The sequence below is a fragment of the Loxodonta africana genome, chromosome 22, assembly GCF_030014295.1.
Source record: "Loxodonta africana isolate mLoxAfr1 chromosome 22, mLoxAfr1.hap2, whole genome shotgun sequence".
Taxonomy (NCBI): Eukaryota; Metazoa; Chordata; class Mammalia; order Proboscidea; family Elephantidae; genus Loxodonta; species Loxodonta africana.
Window position 1 is genome coordinate 64347029 of NC_087363.1, and position 23654 is coordinate 64370682.

At 40.0% G+C, this 23654-nt stretch overlaps 1 protein-coding gene across 6 annotated transcripts in view; it reads right to left on the minus strand.

Annotated features, from left to right (window-relative positions):
• SLC25A26 (solute carrier family 25 member 26) overlaps nt 1–23654 on the minus strand; it is a 152726-nt gene that overhangs the window by 35469 nt on the left and 93603 nt on the right. For 3 of the 6 annotated variants that reach the window (XR_010319069.1, XM_010590067.3, XM_064275032.1), the window contains exon 6: nt 787–831. The exons of 1 other annotated variant lie outside the window; for it this stretch is intronic. Coding sequence is in view for 4 of the 5 variants with exons in the window: in XM_010590067.3 (XP_010588369.1) it covers nt 787–831 (45 nt within the window). In the remaining variant the exon portion in view is untranslated. 2 more of the 6 variants (XM_023548041.2, XM_023548039.2) reach the window with 1 other exon arrangement.

The window sequence follows — 23654 nt, forward strand, 5'->3', positions numbered from 1 at the left end:
GTCATCTAGTGCCGCCATAACAGAAATACCACATGTGGATGGTTTTAACAAAGAGAAGTTTATTCTCTCACAGTCAGTAGGTTACAGGTCCAAATTCAGGGTGTCCCCTCCAGGGGAAGGCTTTCTCTGTCGGCTCTGGAGGAAGGTCTCTGTCCTCAATCTTCCCCTGGTGGAGGAGCTTCTCAGACACAGGGCCCCCGTGTCCAAAGGGCACACTCTGCTCCCGGTGCTGCCTTCTTGGAGGTATGACGTCCCTACTCTTTGCTTGCTTCCCTTTCCTTTTTATCTCTTGAGAGATAAAAGGTGGTACAGGCCCCACCCCAGGGAAACTCCCTTTACCTTGGATCAGGGAGGTGACCTGAGTAAGGGTGGTGTTACAATCCCACCCTAATCCTCTCAACATAAAATTATAATCACAAAATGGGGGACAACCATACAATACTGGGAATCATGGCCTAACCAAGTTGATACACACATTTTGGGGGGGGACATAATTCAATCCATGACACCCTACTTGACCTTGGGCTCCCTATTAGCAGTAAACCAGTTTTTGTTAAAAAACTGCAATTGAAGTTACTGACACTACGTTCATTCCCCACTACCACGACACCTGAACGAGTTTAAGAGGTTAAACTGGCAAGCGATTCACACGTAAAAAATGTCAATTGTTAATAATTTTGAGTTTTTTAAATTGCTTGTCAATATTATATTGTACTCTTCCATGATGAGACTGTAGGTATTTGTGATAACTATAAAGACATTTTACAGGAAGATTGAAAAACTTACTTTTAAGGATTCCCATAAAGGAAACTGGACCAAAGAGAAAGGAATCTGAAGAGAAGGGGGAAAAAAAAAATTAATTAAGTGGGAATAATCACAGTTTGTCTGGTATTACTAAATGAATCTGTTATTTAGAAACAGTACTTCACTTTAACGTTACGTATACAGCCAAGCTAACATTACCCAAACTTGCAGGCAGAATGCAGCAGTGTTTAAAGGAGTTAAATTGTAACTGCCTATAGAACCCTATTAACTTTGTCAGTCCAAGGGACATAAAATGATGCTGTGGGGCCCTTTAGAAATGGAAAAAATTAGAATAATACAAGGAGGGTCTAGCTACTGAAATGACAAAATGAATATTTCCTAGTATAAGCAATGGAGTCCCTGGATGGCTCAAATGGGTAAGTGCTCAACTAGCCGAAAGGTTGGTGGTTCGAACCCACCCCGAGGCACCTCGGAAGACAGGCCTGGCTACCTGCTTCCAGAATGTCAGAGCCTTGAAAACCCTATGGAGCAGTTCTACTCTGCTCATATGGGGTTGTCATGAGTCAGAAGTGACTTGAGAGCAACTAACAACAGAAGTCATAAGCAATAAAGACTAAAGACTTGGCATTCTTCTGCTTCAGGGCTAGAGCTGTCTCCTCCTTAGCAGTCAAAGTGTTGGGATGTAAAAGAGAAATAGGGAGGGGAGAAAGAGAGAGTAGGGGCGGGGAGGTAGTAGGGGGGAGAGGGGGAGCAGGAAGAGGGAGGGAAGAGAGAAAAGGAGCAAGGAGGGTAAGGAAGGAGGAAATGAGAGGAAGAGAGGAAGGGCGAGAGAGAAGATGAGAGAAGGGGGAGAAAACCAGAAGAGAGAAAGAGAAGGGGAAAGAAGAGAGAAAGAAGAGGATAGAGGGAGGGGACAGACAGAAGAGGGAGAAGGGTAAGGAGAGAGGAAGGGGAGACAATAGGGGAACAGAGAAAAGAAGGAAGAGGGAGAAGAGAGAGAGGGGAGAGGAGGGAAGAGAGAACAGATGACTGACAGAACTGCTTGCAAGAGTCAGTTGAGACACAGGCTCCATGCCCTGAGCTACCAGTCTGGGATGGGGGGGTCCCCACACTTCAAAGAAACACAGGATCAACACTGGAGAAGTGTACGAGCTCTAAGTGGACAGAAGTGGGACTAACATTCTGATTTAATACCAGGCGCAGTCCAGGGAAAAGAGTAACCTGCAGTAAGGAAGTGTGAGTGGTCAAGATAATCACCACACTTGTAAGTCTTTATTTATATAAGTAACCAGTTGCTGTTGAGTTAACCCCAGTTCACGGAGAACCAACGCGTATCAGAGTAGAACTGTGCTCCATAGGATTTTCAATGGTTGATGTTTTTGGAAGCAGATCTCGAGGTCTTTCTTCCAAAGTGCCATGAGTGACTAAGAGCTGGTATTACCGAGCACTTCTCTTGTTCTAGGCACTGTACTAATAAGCACAGTTTTATTGCACTGAAGGAAAACTGCAGGCGCAGTGGTTACAACACTTGGCTGCTAACCAAAAGCTCGGCGGTTCAAACCCACCAACCACTCCGCAGAAGGAAGATGTGGCAGTCTGCTTCTGTAAAGATTATAGTCTTGGAAACCCTATGGGGCAGTTCTATTCTCCCTACAGGGTCACTATGAGTCAGAATCAACTCAATGGCAGTGGGTTTGGTATCTCATTGAACGTTCATAACAATGCTATAAGAGAGTCAGATAATATTTCTTTCCCCATTTTACAGATGAGTAGACTGAGTTCAGAAACGCTGTGTAACTTGAATTAAGGCCCACAATTAGGAAGTAGGAAGCCCAGATAATCTGATTCCAGAGACCTTGTCTAACCACTCCTCTACCCAAAAGACATTCAAATGCATTTACCTGCATATAAATTTACTCACAGTACAATCTACTTGCTTTTAAATCTTCTAACATTCTAAAACAAAACCTCTCCCCCATATTTCCTAAAATAAAAATACATAAACTCCAGTGTATCCCACCACTAGGCTCTGCAGTCTAGTTACCGCCAACGGCTGGGGGGGGGGGGTAAGAGAGAAAGAAAGGCAGGAATAGTGCCTAATGTTCATTTTATTTCATTTCAGCTCATTTGCAAATGAAAAGTAAATGTGGATTTTAAACATTATCAATATGCATATGCGTATATGTCTGTTATTTTGAAGGGATTAACAGGTATCTAACTTCACATGAATTTAGGGCATTAGGTTATTTCTGAAATATTTATATTTACATCAGAAATTAAAAGTCTAGCATCATTTGTCTTCCTCTGCTGGAACACACTCTGGCCCTGGGCTTGACAGTGGTCATGGAAACATAATCTGTCTTCCACTGGAAAAAATAAATCAGTGCCACTAGCCTGGATTAAGCTGACAAAATAGGATCTGTTTGTCACCTTTATAAATGAGCATCACCTCACCCTGTGTGTCAAAGTCCTGCAGCAGGAGTCAAACGTAGTTCAGTATTTTGTTACCAAAATGTAAAAGCAGTTGACACTGTCCACTCTGAAACCCAAGGACCAATTTCCAATGAAATTAATTATCAAAACCCCAAAAAACTAACCATATAATAACCAAAAAATCCCAAACCCATTGCTGTCCAGTCGATTCCGACTCATAGTGGACCTATAGGACAGAGTAGAACTGCCCCATAGAGTTTCCAAGGAGCGCCACCTTCTGGTTAGCAGCCGTAGCACTTAACCACTACGCGACCACGGTTTCCAGTTGTATAACACTTTTCTAAAATTGTTCAAATTTATAATATGTGGTTAAGTGCTACGGCTGCTAACCAAGAGGTCCGCAGTTTGAATCCGCCAGGCGCTCCTTGTAAACTCTATGGGGCAGTTCTACTCTGTCCTACAGGTCCGCTATGAGTCGGAATCGACTCAACGGCACCGGATTTGGATTTTTTTTAGTAAAATATACCCAAAATGACTAACAGGTAGTGGGATAATAGAAGATTTAATTTTCTTCTTTGTATTTTTCCCCTCCCAAATGTAAATATGAACAAGGTTTTGGAATTTTAATAGTTGATGCCAGCATCATTCATTTCTTGGCTAAAGTAACCCATAAAGCTGCACTGTGCATTATCTGTGCTCATTTACTGCTTAATACTATTTAGATTTTAAATTCTACAGATGAGCATTTTACTCATTTTCCTCTATTAAAAATTAAATTGGTCCTTCATTTTAAAGAAGTAGTTTAAAAATCACACACTGAAACAGCCAAACCATTCCATCGGGTATTTATTTTTAAAAGTGAGCCGACAATAAACCCCAACTTCACTTCCTAAAACAAGATTAACTGGCAGTCTAAGGGAATGAAATATGCTGTACATGCTTAAATAATTGCATTTATTTCTGATTTCTGGTAGTGAAATATCTCTCACAAGGTAAACTCCTGATGTGTGAAAAGTTTTCCAATATTCTTCAAGTCAAAATCATCCTGTATGCTTGTTGTCATTTACAATATGAAGGAACAATAATGAAAATGTGTTCCACACATGTGAAAGAAGTACTGCCAGCAAATAAGGCAAAAAAAAAAAAAAACTCTTCTCCGACTTCCACAGAACATGGGCCCATCACAACATGAGCTCTCTCCCCACGTCTGGCTTGGAGTTACATAACAGTGATGTTTCTCCAAAATGTGGAACCTTACACCCCAAACAGATGTAAGCTGTTATTCTAAAATGTTTTATAGATGAAGAAAATGAATAGCTGCACTCAGAGGTCTCATATTCTAGAACACAACATACCCATTTTATTGCACCAAATGTTACAAAATGGCTCACTGTTGTGACCTGTTTAATGCCCCCATTTAAGAGGTTTTGTTTAAATGAGGCTGTTAAGGCCCAGGGCACTAATAAGTGAACAGCAGTAAACCCAGCTACTATTAAAGAGGCAGATGTATGGGCGCAAAAAACTGTTAAAACTCAACATGGATTCCACCTAGTAATAAACGTAACAATAATCCTATACAAGAGGGCGTGTGAGGATTCCACATGACGTAGACAAAATGAAACCTGGGTGTGGTAAAGACAAAGGAAGTGTTGAACATTACCAATGAAATAAAAATGTGCATAATTATATCGTGAACACACTTTACCTATCACAAAGTACTGGACTAGAATGATCCCTGAAGCTAATCAATGGGTATAACCCTGTGATCTTATAAATGTTTATAACCTTATGGTCCTTTAATAAATAACGAAGTAATTTGTAATATAACTGAGGGGATATGAAGATATGACTTCCAGGGTATCATTTAGTTCTAAAATTCTAATTGTTGTTCTTGGAAAGACCACATTAGAATACCACTAAAAAAAAAAAAAAGCATTAGAAACTGCAATGAACACAATACTACTATGAGTAATCCAGGAAGCCTAAGGAACAAGGAAGTACATTTAACAAGTTGTGAAAGCCATCACGCTCGGCAGAAACGCCCAAAAAAACTCTAGCAGTAAGAACAACAACGACAAATTACAGAAATGGTTTGATACAACCTCAAATTAGAAGCGGTTTTAAGAACAGCATGGAAGTGGCAGCCCAGGCCGTGGATACGGGAGTAGGTCCAAGGACTAGAGCATTCTCATTTTCAAGGGACCCTGTAAGTGACCCACAGTCTCCTTTTTGTTGCATGACAATGTATAAATTTCTGTGCTTGACTTAGGGCTTTTCATTTAAGTGTCACACAGATAACAAAGTCATTCTCCTCTTAAATACTCTGGGCCTTTTCCCATCGAGCCCCAGTGGTAACCACGGACAAATGAAGTTGAAGATCTAAAAACCTTTTGCCTCAAAGTGACCACCATCCTTAAGGGAAGAAAGAGAGAGAGAGAATCATTCAGAGCTGATCTGCTAGAATTCTAACAGTAACTACATTTTGACTTTTTAATTTAACAACTATAATCCATTTATGGGCACTGTACATACAGGGAAAGAACTTCCACCGAATGAAGGAAATTAACTAATATAAAAGTAGCAAAAATTTAAAGTTAATTACACCTCAGATTTATAATACATACTAAAATTTCTAAAGCATCTTTCCAAAGAAAGCACAAAATAGAAACGAGAATGTCAAAATCTAAAACAGAAAGGAAAGAGTGTGAGCAGTTTGATTTTCAATTCAGTCTTTTAGACCTCAGGGGCAGGGGCGGTGAAGGTACTGCCAACCAGTAACTCAGTGCACCAAGCACAGGAAGGGCTTAATAAACGTTACATGTGAAGGCAATGACTAAATTTTCTTTCTCTATATTCTACAAAATCATCATAGTAATTTGTCTGGGCGGAAGTAGCTCCTAGTAAATCAATTTACAAGTTACTGTGCCAATCATATAACACTACCTTGTAATGAAGATAATGGCAAAGTCAAATGAGTCTATAATCCACCATACTTCTGAAGTCCTAAAAACAAGTTTCACTGTTTCTAAAATGTGTGTATTTGGCACTTACTCATAATAAAAATGTTCAGTAAAATAAAAATAGAAGGGAACATCCTTGATCTGATAAAGGCCACCTACTAAAAGCATATACCCAGTACCCAGTGCTGTCGAATATAGCTAACATTATTTTTTTATTTTTATTGTGCTTTAAGTTAAAGTTTACAAATCAAGTCAGTCTCTCACACAAAAACTCATATACACCTTGCTACATACTCCCAATTGCTCTCCCCCTAACAAGACAACCAGCTCCCTCCCTCTACTCTCTCTTTTCGCGTCCATTTCGCCAGCTTCTAACCCCCTCTACACTCTCATCTTCCCTCCAGGCAGGAGATGCCAACATAGCCTCAAGTGTCCAGCTCATCCAAGAAGCTCACTCCTCACCAGCATTCCTCTCCAACCCATTGTCCAGTCCAATCCCTGTCTGAAATGTTGGCTTTGGGAATGGTTCCTGTCCTGGGCCAATAGAAGGTCTGGGGGCCATGGCCACCAGGGTCCTTCTAGTCTCAGTCAGACCATTAAGTCTGGTCTTTTTACGAGAATTTGGGGTCTGCATCCCACTGCTCTCCTGCTCCCTGAGGGGTTATCTATTGTGTTCCCTGTTAGGCCAGTCATCAGCTGTAGTCGGGCACCATCTAGTTCTTCTGGTCTCAGGCTGATGTAGTCTCTGGTTTATGTGGCCCTTTCTGTCTCTTGGGCTTGTAATTACCTTGTGTCCTTGGTGTTCTTCATTCTTTGATCCAGGTGGGTTGAGACCAATTGATGCATCTTAGATAGTTGCTTGCTAGTGACTAACATTATTCTTAACAAAGACTAAGTGCTTTTCCCTTTAAGATCGTGAACATGGCAAAGATGTTTTTCTTACTACTCCTATCCCACAATACATATAGTTCCACAATTTGATCTTTTTCCCTAGCCAATGCCTTAGTCATATTTCCATGCTGATTAACAGAGATCTGTCATTCTTTTTGACCATTGTGAAATATTCCATAACACTTGACTGTACCTCACTGATGGTTTATTTCTAATTCTTTTCCTTGGAAAACACCATTTTTTAAAAAAATCAATCAGGACATAGCCAGAAAATTCTAGATATATTAAATAGACTGTAAATATATTATTTCTGACCTTACCCAACTATAACATGGTAGGTTAACACCCAGCATTAAACCTTCCTTAGCACAATTATTCTTAGAAAATGCCCAGTGTTAATACTCAGATAAATCAGAACACAAAGAAATCCTCTTCCTTTAGGAATCAAGCTTAATCTAACAAATCAATCAAAAAGAAAATCACAAAATCACACTGGCTTTCACACTTCACATGAGTGATTCTAGGATACCACTGAACACTAACCCCCTCCCAGCTCATGTTCAGTATTTGCTTTAAGAATTAATACCACTTCCAGGAGTCTCAGTGCTACTTATGAAGTGGGACATACAGTATCAAGAATTACCAATGGTGGTGTAGTGGTTAAGAGCTACGGCTGCTAACCAAAAAGTCAGCAGTTCGAATCTACCAGGCACTCCATGCAAACTCTATGGGGCAGCTCTACTCTGTCCTATAGGGTTGCTATGAGTTGGAATCTACTCAACGAGAACGGGTTTCTTTTTTTTGGTATCTGATTTAGTAATGTAAATATGAGGTCACAAGAAGATACAACATACAAGTTGTGATCTACCTAAAAAAAATTTTACAAAGGAACTACTTCTGTTAGTTGGGATTCTCAAAAACTAAAATTAGAAATGCTCGAAAAAGATTGCCATTTAGTTCAGGAAAGTTAAGAAAAAAAGATCTATATATAAATACATATACATTCATACACATGCACGCTGATTCCTTCAGTGATGTATTTATTTTTACTGGCTTCCTTCAATGAACTGTGGATCACCCCACAATTCTTACAATAATCACTCAGCAATCAGGATGACTCTTGCTAGCAAAATCTGAAAAGTCTGTTTTTCAGTATAGAAACCAATGAAGGTTCATCTTCAGTTCTTACACATAGTCATTTCCAACACATTAAGCATTGCTAACTTAAGTTCTAAGATAACAACCAGAAAATAGCTAAAGGAGGTGCTTGAGACTCAGAAATTTCAAAACTAGGATTCCTGTCAAGATGTTAGAACTCTGGCAGTCAGTCAGGAAACAGATGTCTTCAGTGGAATTTCCATGCAACTTTAATCCCTCACAAAATGTAATCAGGTTGTTCTTTGTACCTTTTTCAGCAGCTGAGATGGCATTTGCATGCAGAGATTAGTTGTCCTGTCCACCTACAACTTTCCTCCCCTCCTAGCCAGCACATTTCAGCATCTCTTTACTTAGAACACAGCAAAGAGGGGTGAGGAAAATGAGTAACTAACCTCTCTACAAAATCCTACAGCAAAAAGGTACATGCTTATTCACGCAGGTTTTCCCTATTTCTTAAGCAATTTGTTTTTCTGGTAATAAAAATGTTCTAATTGCTGGTTTCCCAAGTCCCAAATATAAAAATAAATAAAAAGACCAGCAGGAGCAATAAACATTCTTTACCTAATATTCAAATCATTTGTATAGATGTATAGACCTATCAGTAGAGTGGAAGAAGTAGGCTGCCGAATCCTTCTTCCTAGTCTGTCTTAGTCTGGAAGCTCAGCTGAAACCTGTCCTCCATGGGTGACCCTGCTGGTATCTGAATATCGGTGGCATAGCTTCCAGCATCACAGCAACACACAGGCCCCCACAGTACAACAAACTGACAGACACGTGGGGGCTTAATTGTGCTCACGAGGAACCTTTACATAGATCGAGAGGCAGTTGTTCGGACAGAACAAGGGAATACTGAGTGGTTTACAGTCAGGAAAGGTATGCGTCAGGGTTGTATTCTTTCACCATACCTATTTAATCTGTATGCTGAACAAATAATACGAGAAGCTGGACTATATGAAGAAGAATGGGGCATCAGGATTGGAGGAAGACTCATTAACAACCTGTTATGCAGATGACACAACCTTGCTTGCTGAAAGTGAAGAGGACTTGAAGCACTTACTAATGAAGATCAAAGACCACAGCCTTCAGTATGGATTACACCACAACATAAAGAAAACAAAAATCCTCACAACTGGACCAATGAGCAACATCATGATAAACAGAGAAAAGACCGAAGTTGTCAAGGATTTCATTTTACTTGGATCCACAATCAACAGCCATGGAAGCAGCAGTCAAGAAATCAAAAGACGTATTGCATTGGGCAAATCTGCTGCAAAAGACCTCTTCAAAGTGTTGAAGAGCAAAGATGTCACCCCGAAGACTAAGGTGCATCTGACCCAAGCCATGGTATTTTCAATCACATCATATGCATGTGAAAGCTGGACAATGAATAAGGAAGACGGAAGAAGAGTTGACGCCTTTGAATTGCGGTGTTGGCGAAGAATATTGAATATACCATGGACTGCCAAAAGAACGAACAAATCTGTCTTAGAAGAAGTACAACCAGAATGCTCCTTAGAAGCAAGGATGGTGGGACTGCATCTTACACACTTTGGACATGTCGTCAGGAGGGATCAGTCCCTGGAGAAGGACATCATGCTTGGCAGAGTACAGGGTCTGCGGAAAAGAGGAAGGCCCTCAATGAGGTGGATTGACACAGTGGCTGCAATAAGGAGCTCAAGTGTAACAACGATTGTAAGGATGGCTCAGGACCGGGCAGTGTTTCGTTCTGTTGTGTATAGGGTCGCTATGAGTCGGAACAGACTCGACAGCACCTAACAACAACAATAGACCTATCGACGGCAATGGGTTTGGGTTTTATAGACCTATACAAGTACACATCCTCTGTGCATTTAAGCAAAATTACAACTTGAAAAGAATCATGAAAAATAAAAATAGGTTTGTTACAGTGGTTAGGCCACATGGTTAGCTTGCTACCTTGCTTGCTTCTTCCTTCCCTCCCGCCTTACTTACCTATCTACCTATCAATACCTACCAACCTACTGACCTACCTACGTATCTTCCTCCACCATCACCCCCACAACTTCCCCAAAATAATGCAGTGGTGTTAAATACACATTTGAAACCAGTCCCATCAACACAAAGTGGCAACAAGGCGGCTAAGCAGTAATACAGCACTGACCAGTTTATGATATAATTCGAAGACAAAAGGGGCTGGGGGAGCAGAAGAAGAGAAGACAGTGAGCTTGATAAGGGCAGAGAGGCAGCAGTACAGGCAGTCCCCAGCTTATGATGATGTGGTTCCATTTCGATGACTTTGTCTTAAGTTGAGTTCTGACGTAAGTAGGTTCCGACATAAGTTGAATACTTTTTCAGTTTTCATTATTATTGCCTTTTATCAGTATCTTCATAAAGCCAAACTTTGTCTTTGGGGGTTGGAAACATTACATGTAAACTTATAGATATATTTTAATAAGTACAGACATAAAAAAAAATACAAAAATCATAAAAATCTATTCCGACAATTAAGAAGAGTTAGATGACATTGGCATTTTGCCAGGTACAATAACAACTCCACTTGTGGAAGGTTCTGGATCATCTGAATTATTCCTGGGAAGGGTGATGGCGTTTCTATTCAGAAAATTGGTAAGAGTTGTCTATGTGGTCATTTTCTTTTCTTCTTCATGTATTTCATGATAACATCTCACTGCTTCCTGAATCTGCCTATTGGCTTTAGCAAAGCAATCAGCATTTGGGTCCATGTTTTCAAGCAACTGAAGCCCCTGATTTGGCTTAGAAAAAACTCTAACTAATCCTTTCCCTGTAGAATTTTTTGACAACTTCTCTCCTTCCTCTTCTGCCTTGTTTAGCTCATCTTTAATATTTCGGCAACTTCAACTTCAGGGCTTCCTGCTCCTCCAGTTATGCACCCATTATGTAAGGTAATTCTGCATTTGAAGCAATGAAACTAGCCCTTGCTGGCATTAAAGTTCTCCCCATAGTCTTCTCCTTGTTGTTCCTTCAGGTTTGCAAAAAGGCTGCGTGCTTTCGCTTGCATCTTCAGTAAACTCACAGGAATCCTCTTCTGGATTTGGTCTTCTATCCAAATCAACAGCTTCTCCATCTCGTGGATTGGCCCTTGCCTCTTTGTTAAAATTGTTGATTTTATGCCAATCGCTCCTTTAACTGCCTCCCAAATCCTATTCTTACCTTTAATGATTGTCCAAACTGTCAAATGAGACAGTCCTTCCTCATCTGCTAGTTTACCGACTTTCTTTTCATTATCACATGCCTTCATGATCTTCATCTTTACATCCATGTCTTGAGCTTTCCACACCTTCTTTTTTGGATTAGAACTTTCAGTGGCATGATTTCTTTTGCTGGACATACTGTTGGAAGCACAAGCACCGCAGGTGTTACACTGTGAAAATATTTAACAAATTAGCTGCAAATTAACAACTGATACGAAACACTGAATAAGATCACACTGTAGGCCCGATCTACAATGTAGTTGGCATCAGCGTCGTAAACAATGATGTCGGAGTGATAATGGCCGTCAGAAGCGTGGGCACTTCAATTGTTTTACGTTGTCAGAGTTGAACACTGCCCAACTTTCTATGCATTACGACTCCTGACACCAACACTGACTTCACTGTAGACCAGGCCATAGCCTGCTATACGGCAGTGTTTTGCACATTATATCATAAAATTGAACATGTGCAAGTGACATCTGACAATGATAATATCAGCGAATTAGGTGCTGCAACACCGTCTGTAGTACATATTGCTAACGATAAGACATACAAAAAACAGATGGCATGTATGTATGGTTTGTAATAACTTGAATATGTCTAAAGTTGGGGACTACTTTTATCTGACTGACTTATCATTATGTCCCAGCATCTTACATAACAGACAGCTCAATAAATATTTATTACATAAATGAATAAGGAAAGGCAAAGAAATGGAGGAAGAGACGATAGTGGATAAGGTTTTAGCAGAATTATGAATAGAACCCAGGTCTTCTGGCTCATTGTCCAATGAATGTTCTTTCCACTCATCAGCTATTGATTTACAAATATTTGTTAGGATGATGTTTTGAAAGACAAATAATTAAAAAAGTGAGAGTGGCAAATATCAACTATATACAAAAAGGACAAAATACAAAAATGGATCTCATTCATTATATTTTTTAGTCAGTTAAGGCAACAGGTTAGATAAATGTACATATAACACACGTCCCAAGAAACACCAGCTTTGGAAGTCCACTCCATAAATGCTTCTCCAATTCAATCTTTTTAAATTATTTTATTGTGTTTTAGGTGAAAATTTACACAGCAAATTGGGTTCCCAGTTAACAATTTTTATACAAATTGTTCTATGACATTGGTTACAATTTTCACAATGTGTCAACATTCTTATTATTTCCATTCTGTTTGTTCTGCTTCCATTGATCTAACTTCCCTTCCCCTCTTTGCCTTTTCATCTTTGCTTTTCGGTAAAGGTTGATCATTTGGTCTCATGTACTTGATTGTTTAAGGGAGCACATTACTTACTGGGTGATATTGTTTATTTTATAAGCCAATCTATTATTTAGATGAAAGATGATCACTGGGATTGGCTTCAGTTCAAACGGTATCTTAGCGTAATAGTCTAGTCTCTATCAGTCCAGTAAATCTGGCCTTTCTTAGGGATCCGCATTTTGTTCTACATTTTTCTCCTATTCTATCCAGGACCTTCTACTGTATCCCTGGTCAGAATGGTCGGTAGTGGTAGCCAACACCATCTAGTTCTTCTGGTCTCAGGTTAAAAGAAGTCGTGGTTCGTGTGGGCTTTTACGCCAATTAATTTTGTTTTTCTTTTTATATTTTTATTGTGCTTTAAGTGAAAGTTTACAAATCAAGTCAGTCTCTCATACAAAACCTTATATACACCTTGCTATATACTCCTAGTTGCTCTTCCCCTACCGAGACAGCACATTCCTTCTCTCCACCCTGTGTTTCCGTGTCCATTAGGCCAGCATCTGTCCCCCTCGGACTTCGCTCCTCCCCTCTAGACAGGAGCTGCACACATAGCCTCACGTATGTGCATGATCCAAGTAGCCCACTCGTCACCAGTATCATTTTCTGTCTTGTAGTCCAGTCCAATCCCTGTTTGAAGAATTAGCTTTGGAAATGGTTCCTGTCATGGGCTAACAGGAGGTCTGGGGACCACACGGCCTCCAGGGTTCTTCTAGTCTGAGCCAGACCATTAAGTCTGGTCTTTTTACGGGAATTTGGGGTCTGCATCCCACTGCTCTCCTACTCCTTCAGGGATTCCGTTGTGTTCCCTGTCAAGGCAGTCATCGGTTGTAGCCTGGCACCATCTAGTTCTTCTGGTCTCAGGCTGATGTATTCTCTGATTTATGTGGCCCATTCTGACTCTTGGGCTCATACTTCCCTTGTGTCTTTGGTGTTCTTGATTCTCCTTTGCTCCAGGTGGGTTCAGACCAACTGATGCATCTTAGATGGCCGCTTGCTAGCATTTAGGACCCCAGACACCACTCTCCAAAATGGGATGCAGAATGTTTTAATAGTTTTTATTATGTCAATTGACCTAGATGTCCCCTGAAGCCATGGTCCCCAAGCCCCCACCCCTGCTACACTGGCCTTCGAAGCGTTCGGTTTATTCAGGAAATTTTGCTTTTGGTTTAGTCCAGTTGTGCTGACCTTTCCTGTATTGTGTGTTGTCCTTCCCTTCACCTAAACTAGTTCTTCTCTACTATCTAGTGAATCCTCCTCTCCCTCCTTTCCTCCCCCCTCTCGTAACCATCAAAGAATATTTTCTTCTCTATTTAAACCATTTCTTCAGTTCTTATAATAGTGATCTAACACAATATTTGTCCTTTTACAACTGATCAATTTCACTCAGCATAATGCCTTCCAGGTTCCTCCACGTTACAAAATGTTTTGCAGATTCATTGTTGTTCTTTATCGATGCATAGTATTCCATTGTGTGAATATACCATAATTTATTTAACCATTCATCCGTTGATAGGCACCTTGGTTGCTTCCATCTTTTTGCTATTGTAAACAGTGCTGCAATGAACATGGGTGTGCATATATCTGTTCGAGTAAAGGCTCTTATTTCTCTAGGATATGTTCAAAGGAGTGGGACTGCTGGATCATACGGTAGTTCTAGTTTTTAAAGGAAGCGCCAAATCGATTTCCAAAGTGGTTGTACCATTTTACATTCCCACCAGCAGTGTATAAGTGTTCCAGTCTCTCCACAACCTCTCCAACATTTATTATTTTGTGTTTTTTTGGATTAATGCCAGCATTGTTGGAATGAGATGGAATCTCACTATAGTTTTCATTTGTATTTCTCTAATGGCTAATGATTGTGAGCATTTCCTCATGAATCTGTTAGCTACCGGAATGTCTTCTTTAGTGAAGTCGCTGTTCATATCCTTTGCCCATTTTTTAATTGGGTCATTTGTCTTTTTGTTGAGTTTTTGCAGTAACATGTAGATCCTAGAGGTCAGACACTGATTGGAAATGTCATAGCTAAAAACTTTTTCCCAGTCTGTAGGTAATCTTTTTACTCTTTTGGTGAAGTCTTTGGATGAGCATAGGTGTTTGATTTTTAGGAGCTCCCAGTTATTTCTCTTTTGCTGTTTCTGCAGTTCTAGTAATATTTTGTATGCTGTTTATGCCATGTATTAGGGCTCCTAACGTTGTTCCTATTTTTTCTTCCATGAACTTTATTATTTTAGATTTTATATTTAGGTCTTTGATCCATTTTAAGTTAGTTTTTGTGCATGGTGTGAGGTATGGGTCCTGTTTCATTTTTTTGCAGATGGACACCCAGTTATGCAGCACCATCTGTTAAAGAGACTGTCTTTTCCCCATTTAACAGACTTTGGGCCTTTGTCAAATATCAGCTGCTCATATGTGGATGGATTTATGTCCAGATTCTCAATTCTGTTCCATTGGTCTCTGTAGCTATTGTACCAATACCAGGCTGTTTTGACTACTGTGGCGGTATAATACGTTCTAAAATCAGGTAGAGTAAGGCTTCCCACTTTTTTTCAGTAATGCTGTACTTATCCAGGGCCTCTTTCCCTTCCATATGAAGTTGGTGATTTGTTTCTCCATCTCATTAAAAAATATCATTGGTATTTGGATCAAGATTGCACTGTATCTACAGATCGCTTTGGGCAGAATAGACATTTTTATAATGTTGAGTCTTCCTATCCACGAGCAAGGTATGTTTTTCCACTTATCTACGTCTCTTGTGGTTTCTTGGAGTAGTGCCTTGTAGTTTTCTTTGTATAGGTCTTTTACGTCTCTGGATAGATTTATTCCCAAGTACTTCACCTTCTTAGGGGCTACTGTAAATGGCATTGATTTGGTGATTTCCTCTTCATCGCTCTCTTTGTTGATGTAGAGGAATCAAACTTATTTTTGCATGTTTATCTTGTATCCTGATACTCTGCTGAACTCTTCTATTAGTTCCAGTAGTTTTCTCAAGGATTCTTTAGGTTTTTCTGTGTATGTGATTATGTCATCTGCAAACAGAGATACTTTTACTTCTTCTTTACCAATCTGAATGCCCTTTATTTCTTTATCTAGCCTAATAGCTCTGGCTAGGATCTCCAACACAATGTTGAATAAGAGTGGTGATAAAAGACATCCTTGTCTGCTTCCTGTTCTCAATGGGAATGGTTTCAGTCTCTCTCTCCATTTAGGATGATGTTGACTGTTGGCTTTACATAAATGTCTCTTATGTTTAGGAATTTTCCTTCTCTTCCTATTTTGCAGAGAGTGTTTATCATGAATGTACGTTGGACTTTGTCAAAAGCCTTTTCTGCATCAATTGATAAGATCATGTGGTTCTTGCCTTTTGTTTTATTTATGTGATGGATTACAGTGACTGTTTTTCTAATGTTAAACCATCCCTGCATACCTGGTATGAATCCTACTTGGTTGTGGTAAATTATTTTTTTGATATGTTGTTGAATTCCATTGGCTAGAATTTTGTTGAGGATTTTTGCGTCAAAGTTCATGAGCAATACTGGTCAGTAATTTTCTTTTTTCGTGGAGTCTTTACCTGGTTTTGATATCAGGGTTATGCTGGCTTCAGAGAATGGGTTGGGAGTATTCCATCCTTTTCTATGCTCTGAAATACCTTTAGTAGTAATGTTGTTAACTCTTCTCTGAAAGTTTTCTGATTACTTTTTCAATCTCTTCTTTTGCTATAGGTTTATTTAGCTGTTCTGTCTCTGTATTAGTTTAGGTAGGTAGTATGTTTCTAGCAATTTGTCCATTTCCTCTAGGTTTTCAAATTTGTTAGAGTACAGCTTTTCATAGTAGTTTGTTATGATTCCTTTAATTTCAGTTGGGTCTGTTGTGATATCGCCCATCTCATTTCTTAATCAGGTTATTTGCTTCGTCTCCTGTTTTTCTTTTGTCAGTCTGGCCAATGGTATATTGATTTTGTTAATTTTTTCAAAGAACCAGCTTTTGGTCTTGTTAAATCTTTCAATTGTTTTTCTGTTTTCCATTTCATTTAATTCTGGTCTAAGTTTTATTATTTGTTTTCTTCTGGTGCCTGAAGGTTTCTTTTGTTGCTCTCTATTTGTTCAAGTTGTAGGGATAATTCTTTGATTTTGGCCCTTTCTTCTTTTTGTATGTATGCATCTACTGATATAAATTAACCTCTGAGCACCACTTTCGCTGTATCCCAAGGGTTCTGATAGGAAGTGTTTTCATTCTCATTGGATTCTATGGATTTTTTTATTCTGTCCTTAATTTTCTGGGAAACCCTGGTGGTGTAGCGGTTAAGTGCTATGGGTGCTAACCTAAAGGTTGGCAGATCATATCCACAAGGAGCTCCTTGGAAACTCTATGTGGCAGTTCTACTCTGTCCCATAGGGTCACTATGAGTCGGAATTGACTCAACAGCAAAGGGTTTGGGTTTTTTTTTTTTTTTTTGGCTTAATTTGTTCTATAATCCAATCATTTCTGAGCAAAGTGTTGTTCAGTTTCCATGTGTTTCTTTTCCCTGATGTTTCTGTTATTGACTTCTAGTTTTATAGCTTTATGGTCAAAGAAGATGCTTTGTAACATTTCGATGTTCTCGATTCTGTTAAGGCTTGCTTTATGGCCTAACATGTGGTCTATTCTAGAGAATGTTCCACGTGCACTGGAAAAGCAAGTATACTTGGATGCTGTCGGGTGGAGTGTTCTGTATATGTTTATGAGGTCAAGTTGGTTGGCTGTGGCATTTAGCTCTTCCGTGTCTTTACTGAGCTTCTTTCTGGATGTTCTTTCCTTAACTGAAAGTGGTGTGTTGAAGTCTCCTATTATTGTGGAGCTATCTATCACACTTTTCAATGGTGTTAGAGCTTGTTTTATGTATCCTGAACCCCTGTCATTGGGTGCATAAATATTTAATATGGTAATATCCTCCTGGTACATTGTCCCTTTAATCATTATATAGTGTCCTTACTTATCCTTTGTGGTAGATTTAAGTTTGAAGTCTGTTTTGTCAGAAATTAGTATAGCCACTTCTACTCTTTTTTGATTGTTGTTTGCTTGATGTATTTTTTTCCATCCTTCGAATTTTAGTTTGTTTGTGTCTTTAAGTCTAAGGAGTGACTCCTGGAGGCAGCATATAGCTGGATCGTGTTTTTTTTCCATTCTGCAACTCTGTCTCTTTATTGGTGCATTTAGTCCATTTACTACATTCAGCGTGATTATATATAGGCATGAGTTTAGCACTGTCGTTCTACTGCCTTTTTTGTGGGTTGTTGACAGTTTCATTTTTCCACTTACTTTTTTGTACTGAGAACTTTTTCTTTGTAAATTGTGTGCTCCTCTTTTTCACTGTAGTTGAATTTGGTTTTGCTGAGTCTTTATCTTGTTTTTTATCTTAAGTGTAGGACTGTTAGGCTTATTTGTGGTTACCTTAATATTTACCCCTATTTTTCTAAGTTTAAACATAATTTGTATCTCCCTGTATCACCTTGATTTCCTCTCCATATGGAAGATCTATGCCTACTTTATTTAGTCCCTCTTTATTGATTTAGTTTCATCTTTTACATCATGAGATCACGGATTCCCTGTTTTGAAAGTTTTTTTTTTTTGTCCTGGTTTATTTATTTTTTTTATTTCCCTGTCTGAGTTGATACAGCTGCTCTGTTCTGTGTTCTAGTGTTGGGTTAATATCTGATATTATTGATTTTCTAACCACAGAATACTCTTTAGTACTTCTTGTAGTTTTGGTTTGGTTTTTACAAATTCCCTAACCTTCTGTTTATCTGTAAACGTCTTAATTCCACCTTCATATTTGAGAGACAGTTTTGCTAGACATATGATTCTTGACTGGCAATTTTTTTCCTTTAAGGCTTTATATATATGTCATCCCATTGCCTTCTTGTCTGCATGGTTTCTGCTGAGTAGTCCGAACTTATTCTTATTGATTCTCCTTTGTAGGTGACTTTTCATTTATCCCTGACTGCTCTTAAAATTTTCTCTTTATCTTTGGTTTTGGCACGTTTGATAATAATATGTCTTGATGACTTTCTTTTGGGATCTACCTTGCATGGGTTTTGATGAGCATCTTGGATAGAGATCCTTTCATCTTTCACAATGTCAGGGAAGTTTTCTGCCAACAAATCTTCAACAATTCTCTCTGTATTTTCTGTTACCCCTCCCTGCCCTGGTATTCCAGTCACTCACAAGTTATTCTTCTTGACAGAGTCCCATATGATTCTTAGGGTTTCTTCATTTTTTAAAACTCTTTTATCTTATTTTTCTTTGACTATATTGTTGCCAAGTGTTTTATCTTCATTCTAATTTGGCATTCCAGTTCCTCATTTCTGCTCCTCTGACTTTCTACTGAGTTGTCTAATTCTGTAATTTTATTGTTAATCTTCTGAATTTCTGATTGCTGCCTCTCTATGGATTCTTGCAGTTTATTAAATTTTTCATTATGTTCTTGAATAATCTTTTTAACTTCTTCAACTGCTTTATCTGTGTGTTTCTTGGCTATTCCTGTGTGTTGCCTGATCTCATTCCTGATGTCATTCCCGATGTCTTAAAGTGTTCTGTATATTAATCTTTTGTATTCTACGTCTGGTAATTCCAGGTATACATCTTCATCCAGAAGAGTCCTTGATTCTCTGTTTTGGGAGTCAGTTGAAGCAATCATAGTCTGCTTCTTTATGTGATTGAGTATCGACTGTTGTCTCCGAGCCATCTATAAGTTATTGTATTAACTTATTTTATGCTTACTCACTATGTCCTAGTTTCTTGCTTTGTTTTGTTTTGATATACCCAAATAGGCTACTAGAGTGACCTAACTTGATTATTGGAGCCTTTCAAGCACTAATGTCCTATTACCAGATGGGTAGAGCTGTTACCAGGTATATGAGCCTAGGAGTCCATTCACTATTCTTGTAGATTCAGCTCAGGTGTCCTGAAAGTTGGTCACCTAGTGTGGGGTGTAGGCTCTCACCTACTATCTTAGAGGAGCAGTGGTGATGGGTGTATGCACTGGTTTCTGGTAGCAGTAGGGGGTCACACTCTGAGGAAGGCAGGGGGCTGACAGCCTTCCCCCAACTGTCTTCTTTAGAGAGCTCTGGTGGGTGGGCTCTGCAGCTGTACCTTACGCACCCAATGCTTATACCTGTAAGGACTGGTAGGCACCACTATCCTTGGACCCCTTTTGCGGGTGGCTAGGTGGCATGGATGGAGCTTCCAGTCCCCAGGCCCCTGCTGAGGGTAGGTGAAGACCCTGTTTAATAGGCAGAGTGGTATCAGACCTCCAAAACCTGCCTTTCCACTGCACAGCTGAAACAGTTACAGTCAGACCTCAAACAGATTCGTCCTTACAATGTAATAGCCACCTGGATCCATGCAGGGGTAAAAGACAAAGCCTGCGGATCGCTTGTGCCTGCACTGGAGCCACTTCTGCTCTGAGCTTCCAGGTTAGGGAAGTCAGCAGAGTATTTTTCCACTGTTTGTTAATTTGTTCCTTCTCTCAGGCCAGGAGAATGGTTTAGGGAGCACAGCAGGTCCTATCTCAGGCCCAGGGAGATCAACTGTTAATGAAGCTGGCTGGTGCAGAGGGAGGAAGGAGATCAGATAGGAGAGAGTTCTTTCTAAAGGAGCTATATAGATCTGCACATGGTAGATTAGACAAAATCACTTATCTTGTGCCGAGAGTGCTGTTTTATCTCAGATTCCAGAGGCATATGTAGCCTGTGTATGCTGGCTGGGTCCCCCCTGAGACTTCCCCGGGGGTTAGGGCTGTGTCCCGTGCTTGCCTTCATTCGCTGAAGCAGCTGCTTCCTAAATGCCACAGCTGGCCCCACGCCACAGCATCAGAGGTGCTCCACTCTGCTTGCCTTCTTTTGCTAAAGCTGTCGTGTCCCAGGAAACTACCATCAGCCCTGCTGCCATCGCACCAAGGAACACGCCATGGAATTGGAGTTGACGCAACTCGTCACTGTTTCTGTACCATCTCTCCCTCTTCCGTCACTCAGACCAATTCCTTAATTTTGCCTTTGATGCTCAGGGTCCCTAGCTTGTCATATATATAATCGATTCACTTGTTTTTATCAGGTCTTTATTTACTTATTTATTTTTACTGTTAAGAGGGATCAGCGGAAGCATCTGACTAGTTCACCGTCTTGGCCCCCCCTCCCAATTAATTCTTATTTATGACAACGGAAACATCTTTCAAGTCCAGGTGTTGAGATCCACAAATAATCTACTTTGTACTTTTAGACAGAAGTCATGCTTTCCAGCAGAACAATTTCGATTAGAGTTTAGGGCATTAAATAAATGAAGTAATAAACTGCCAAAAGACACTGCCCCCAATTTAAAGGTTACCTTTTCCTTAGTTATTGAATGGAATTCGGTCCTATAATACATCCTGTGAAGACTCTACTGCAGGCAGCGTTTGACCCTAATTACAATGGTAATTCATGCATTAAAAAAAATAAAATCAGCCAATTAAGAAATAAATTAGGAGAGAGAGGAAATTGACCATGGGGTCTGATAGAGATTTTAAAATATGGTGGAAAACAATAATATTATTAGTTAATAAAAGGAAGAGCAAAAAATTAAACCAGATTGTATCAGTCAATTTTGCTGTGGTAATAAAACTACCCTCAAATCTCAGTGGCTTATGACAAACTTATTTTCCACTCATATTATATGTCAGCTGTATGACATACACCTATGGCTGCCCTCCAGGCTCTGGCTTTTGCTCCATGTGTCTTCTCATTCCAAGACCTGGTCAGAGAGGGCAATCCATATCTGGGACACACCACTCTAAAGGCAGAGGCAAAAGCAAGAGGGCTGGTAGAAAAGTGATACGACTCTTAAAACTTCTGTTCACAACTATCACATTGTCACTGTTCACACTGGCACTTCCACTCACATTCCACTGGCCCAAGAAGTCCTAACACCAAGGCTGACTATGGGACAAAGAAGTACATACACTACCTAAAGGAAGGCACTGCAAATTGTATGACAACAGGCAGGGATGTAGACTTAAGCCGTTTACAGGGAATGAAGCAAAGAATGGGAACAATAATATAATCTACCCCACAGGTATTCCAACTTCCATGCCAAATACTTTTTTCCCCAGTGTTGGTTAAGTCTTGGCAAAAGCCTACATCCACAACTACTAAGGGAATAGAAAAATGAAAAATCCAGGCCAAAATGGGATTCCAGGAAGATGGTGATGTAAGATGGGAACTCATTTCCCTTCAATGCCATTTTCAATCTGTGTGCTGAAATCTGGCCACAGACCTGGAGCCTGCAGACAGCTAAATGCAAGTGAGGGCTTGGGCTCTTTGGAGTACAGAGGAGACAACTGGAGTGTGTGCTTTTTTAATTTTTTCTAGGAGCTGGGCAAGAGTGTAGAGACCAGCCTCTTGGAATTCTGAAACAAAGTCTCTAAATTAACGGTTTTAGGAAAAACCTGGCCCATAGATATCTGAGGACCCTTGGTGGGGGGTGTCCCGGAATCATTAAAGGCCAGGACCAGAATGAGCTGACAAAGAAAATTTGACAACACATGAGGCTGAGCATCCAGAAAGACAGCAATCAGGACAAAGTTAGCAAACTCATAACCAAATAGAGATGACTGAAATGAGACAAGACAATCTGAGTCAGAAAAATAATACAAACACTTAAGGAGATTTAACTACAGCAGAGAAAACGCTTCCTGCATCTAAAAACACAATTTCCCAAACAAACCGTACTGAAAGAGAGAATAGGTCATGGTTAAGATCCAAATTTGTGGTCTGGAAGATCAAATGGAAAAAATAACTCAAAGCAACAAAGTAGAAATTATGACGGAAAAGATAAGAGACTTGGAGGACAGATCTAATGAGATGAATAGCAGTTCCAGCAGAAATAAGATGAACAGATAAAGCAGAGGCAATAATAAAAAACACGTAACAGAAGAAATTTTCCTTGGACTGAAGAAATACTTCAGTCTGCAGATTAAAAGAGCTGACTTTATTCTAGACACAGACCTAAGCATATCCTGGTAAATTCCTGGACTCTATAAGAAAAAATTTTACAAGCTTGCAGGTAGTAAGAACATACTATTTACAGAGAGGAGAAAAATCAGAGAAGCACCAGGTTTTCATTTGCCTCACTGGAAGCCAAAACAAAGGCTCTAAAAGACTACTGAGAGAAAAACGGCATTCCCCAAATCCTACACTAGTCATGGTATCATTTGCCTGTCAGGGAAAAAAGATACGTGTGGGTGTTACCTGTGATGGTTAAGACTGTGTGTCAACTTGGCTAGGCCATGATTCTCAGTGTTTATATGTGATCACTCCCATGATGGGATCTGCTGTGAGTAGCAGTTGAAAGGGATTTTCCTTGGGTGTGTGGCCTGCATCTGAATATAAGTGGATGTTCTGGCTTTTGCCTTCACTGGGTCCTGCAGTGCCTCCCGTTCATCTGACCTCCGGTTCTTGGGACTTGAGATAGCAACTTACTTGCCGCTCTTGAGATTCATTGATCTTCACAGCCTGTGAGCAAGAGCCCTGCTCTCTGACTTGCTGATCTTGGGTTTGCCAAGCCCTGCAGACTTGTGAATGAGGAGAAACCTCTATCCTGATCCACAGACTTGGGATGTTCCAGACTCTACAATGGCGTGAGCTGTTTCCTTGATATAAATCTCTCTCTTCTTGGAAGAAGTACAACCAGAATGCTTCTTAGAAACGAGGATGGTGAGACTGTATCTTACATACTCTGGAAATGTGGTCAGGAGGGATCAGTCCCTGGAGAAGGACACCATGCTTGTCAGAGTACAGAGTCAGTGGAAAAGAGGAAGACCTTCAACGAGGTGGACTGACGCAGCAGCTGCAACAATGAGCTCAAGCAAAACAACAATTGTAAGGATGGTGCAGGACCAGGCAGTGTTTCGTTCTGTTGTGCATAGGGTCGCTAAGAGTTGAAACCGACTCTGCAG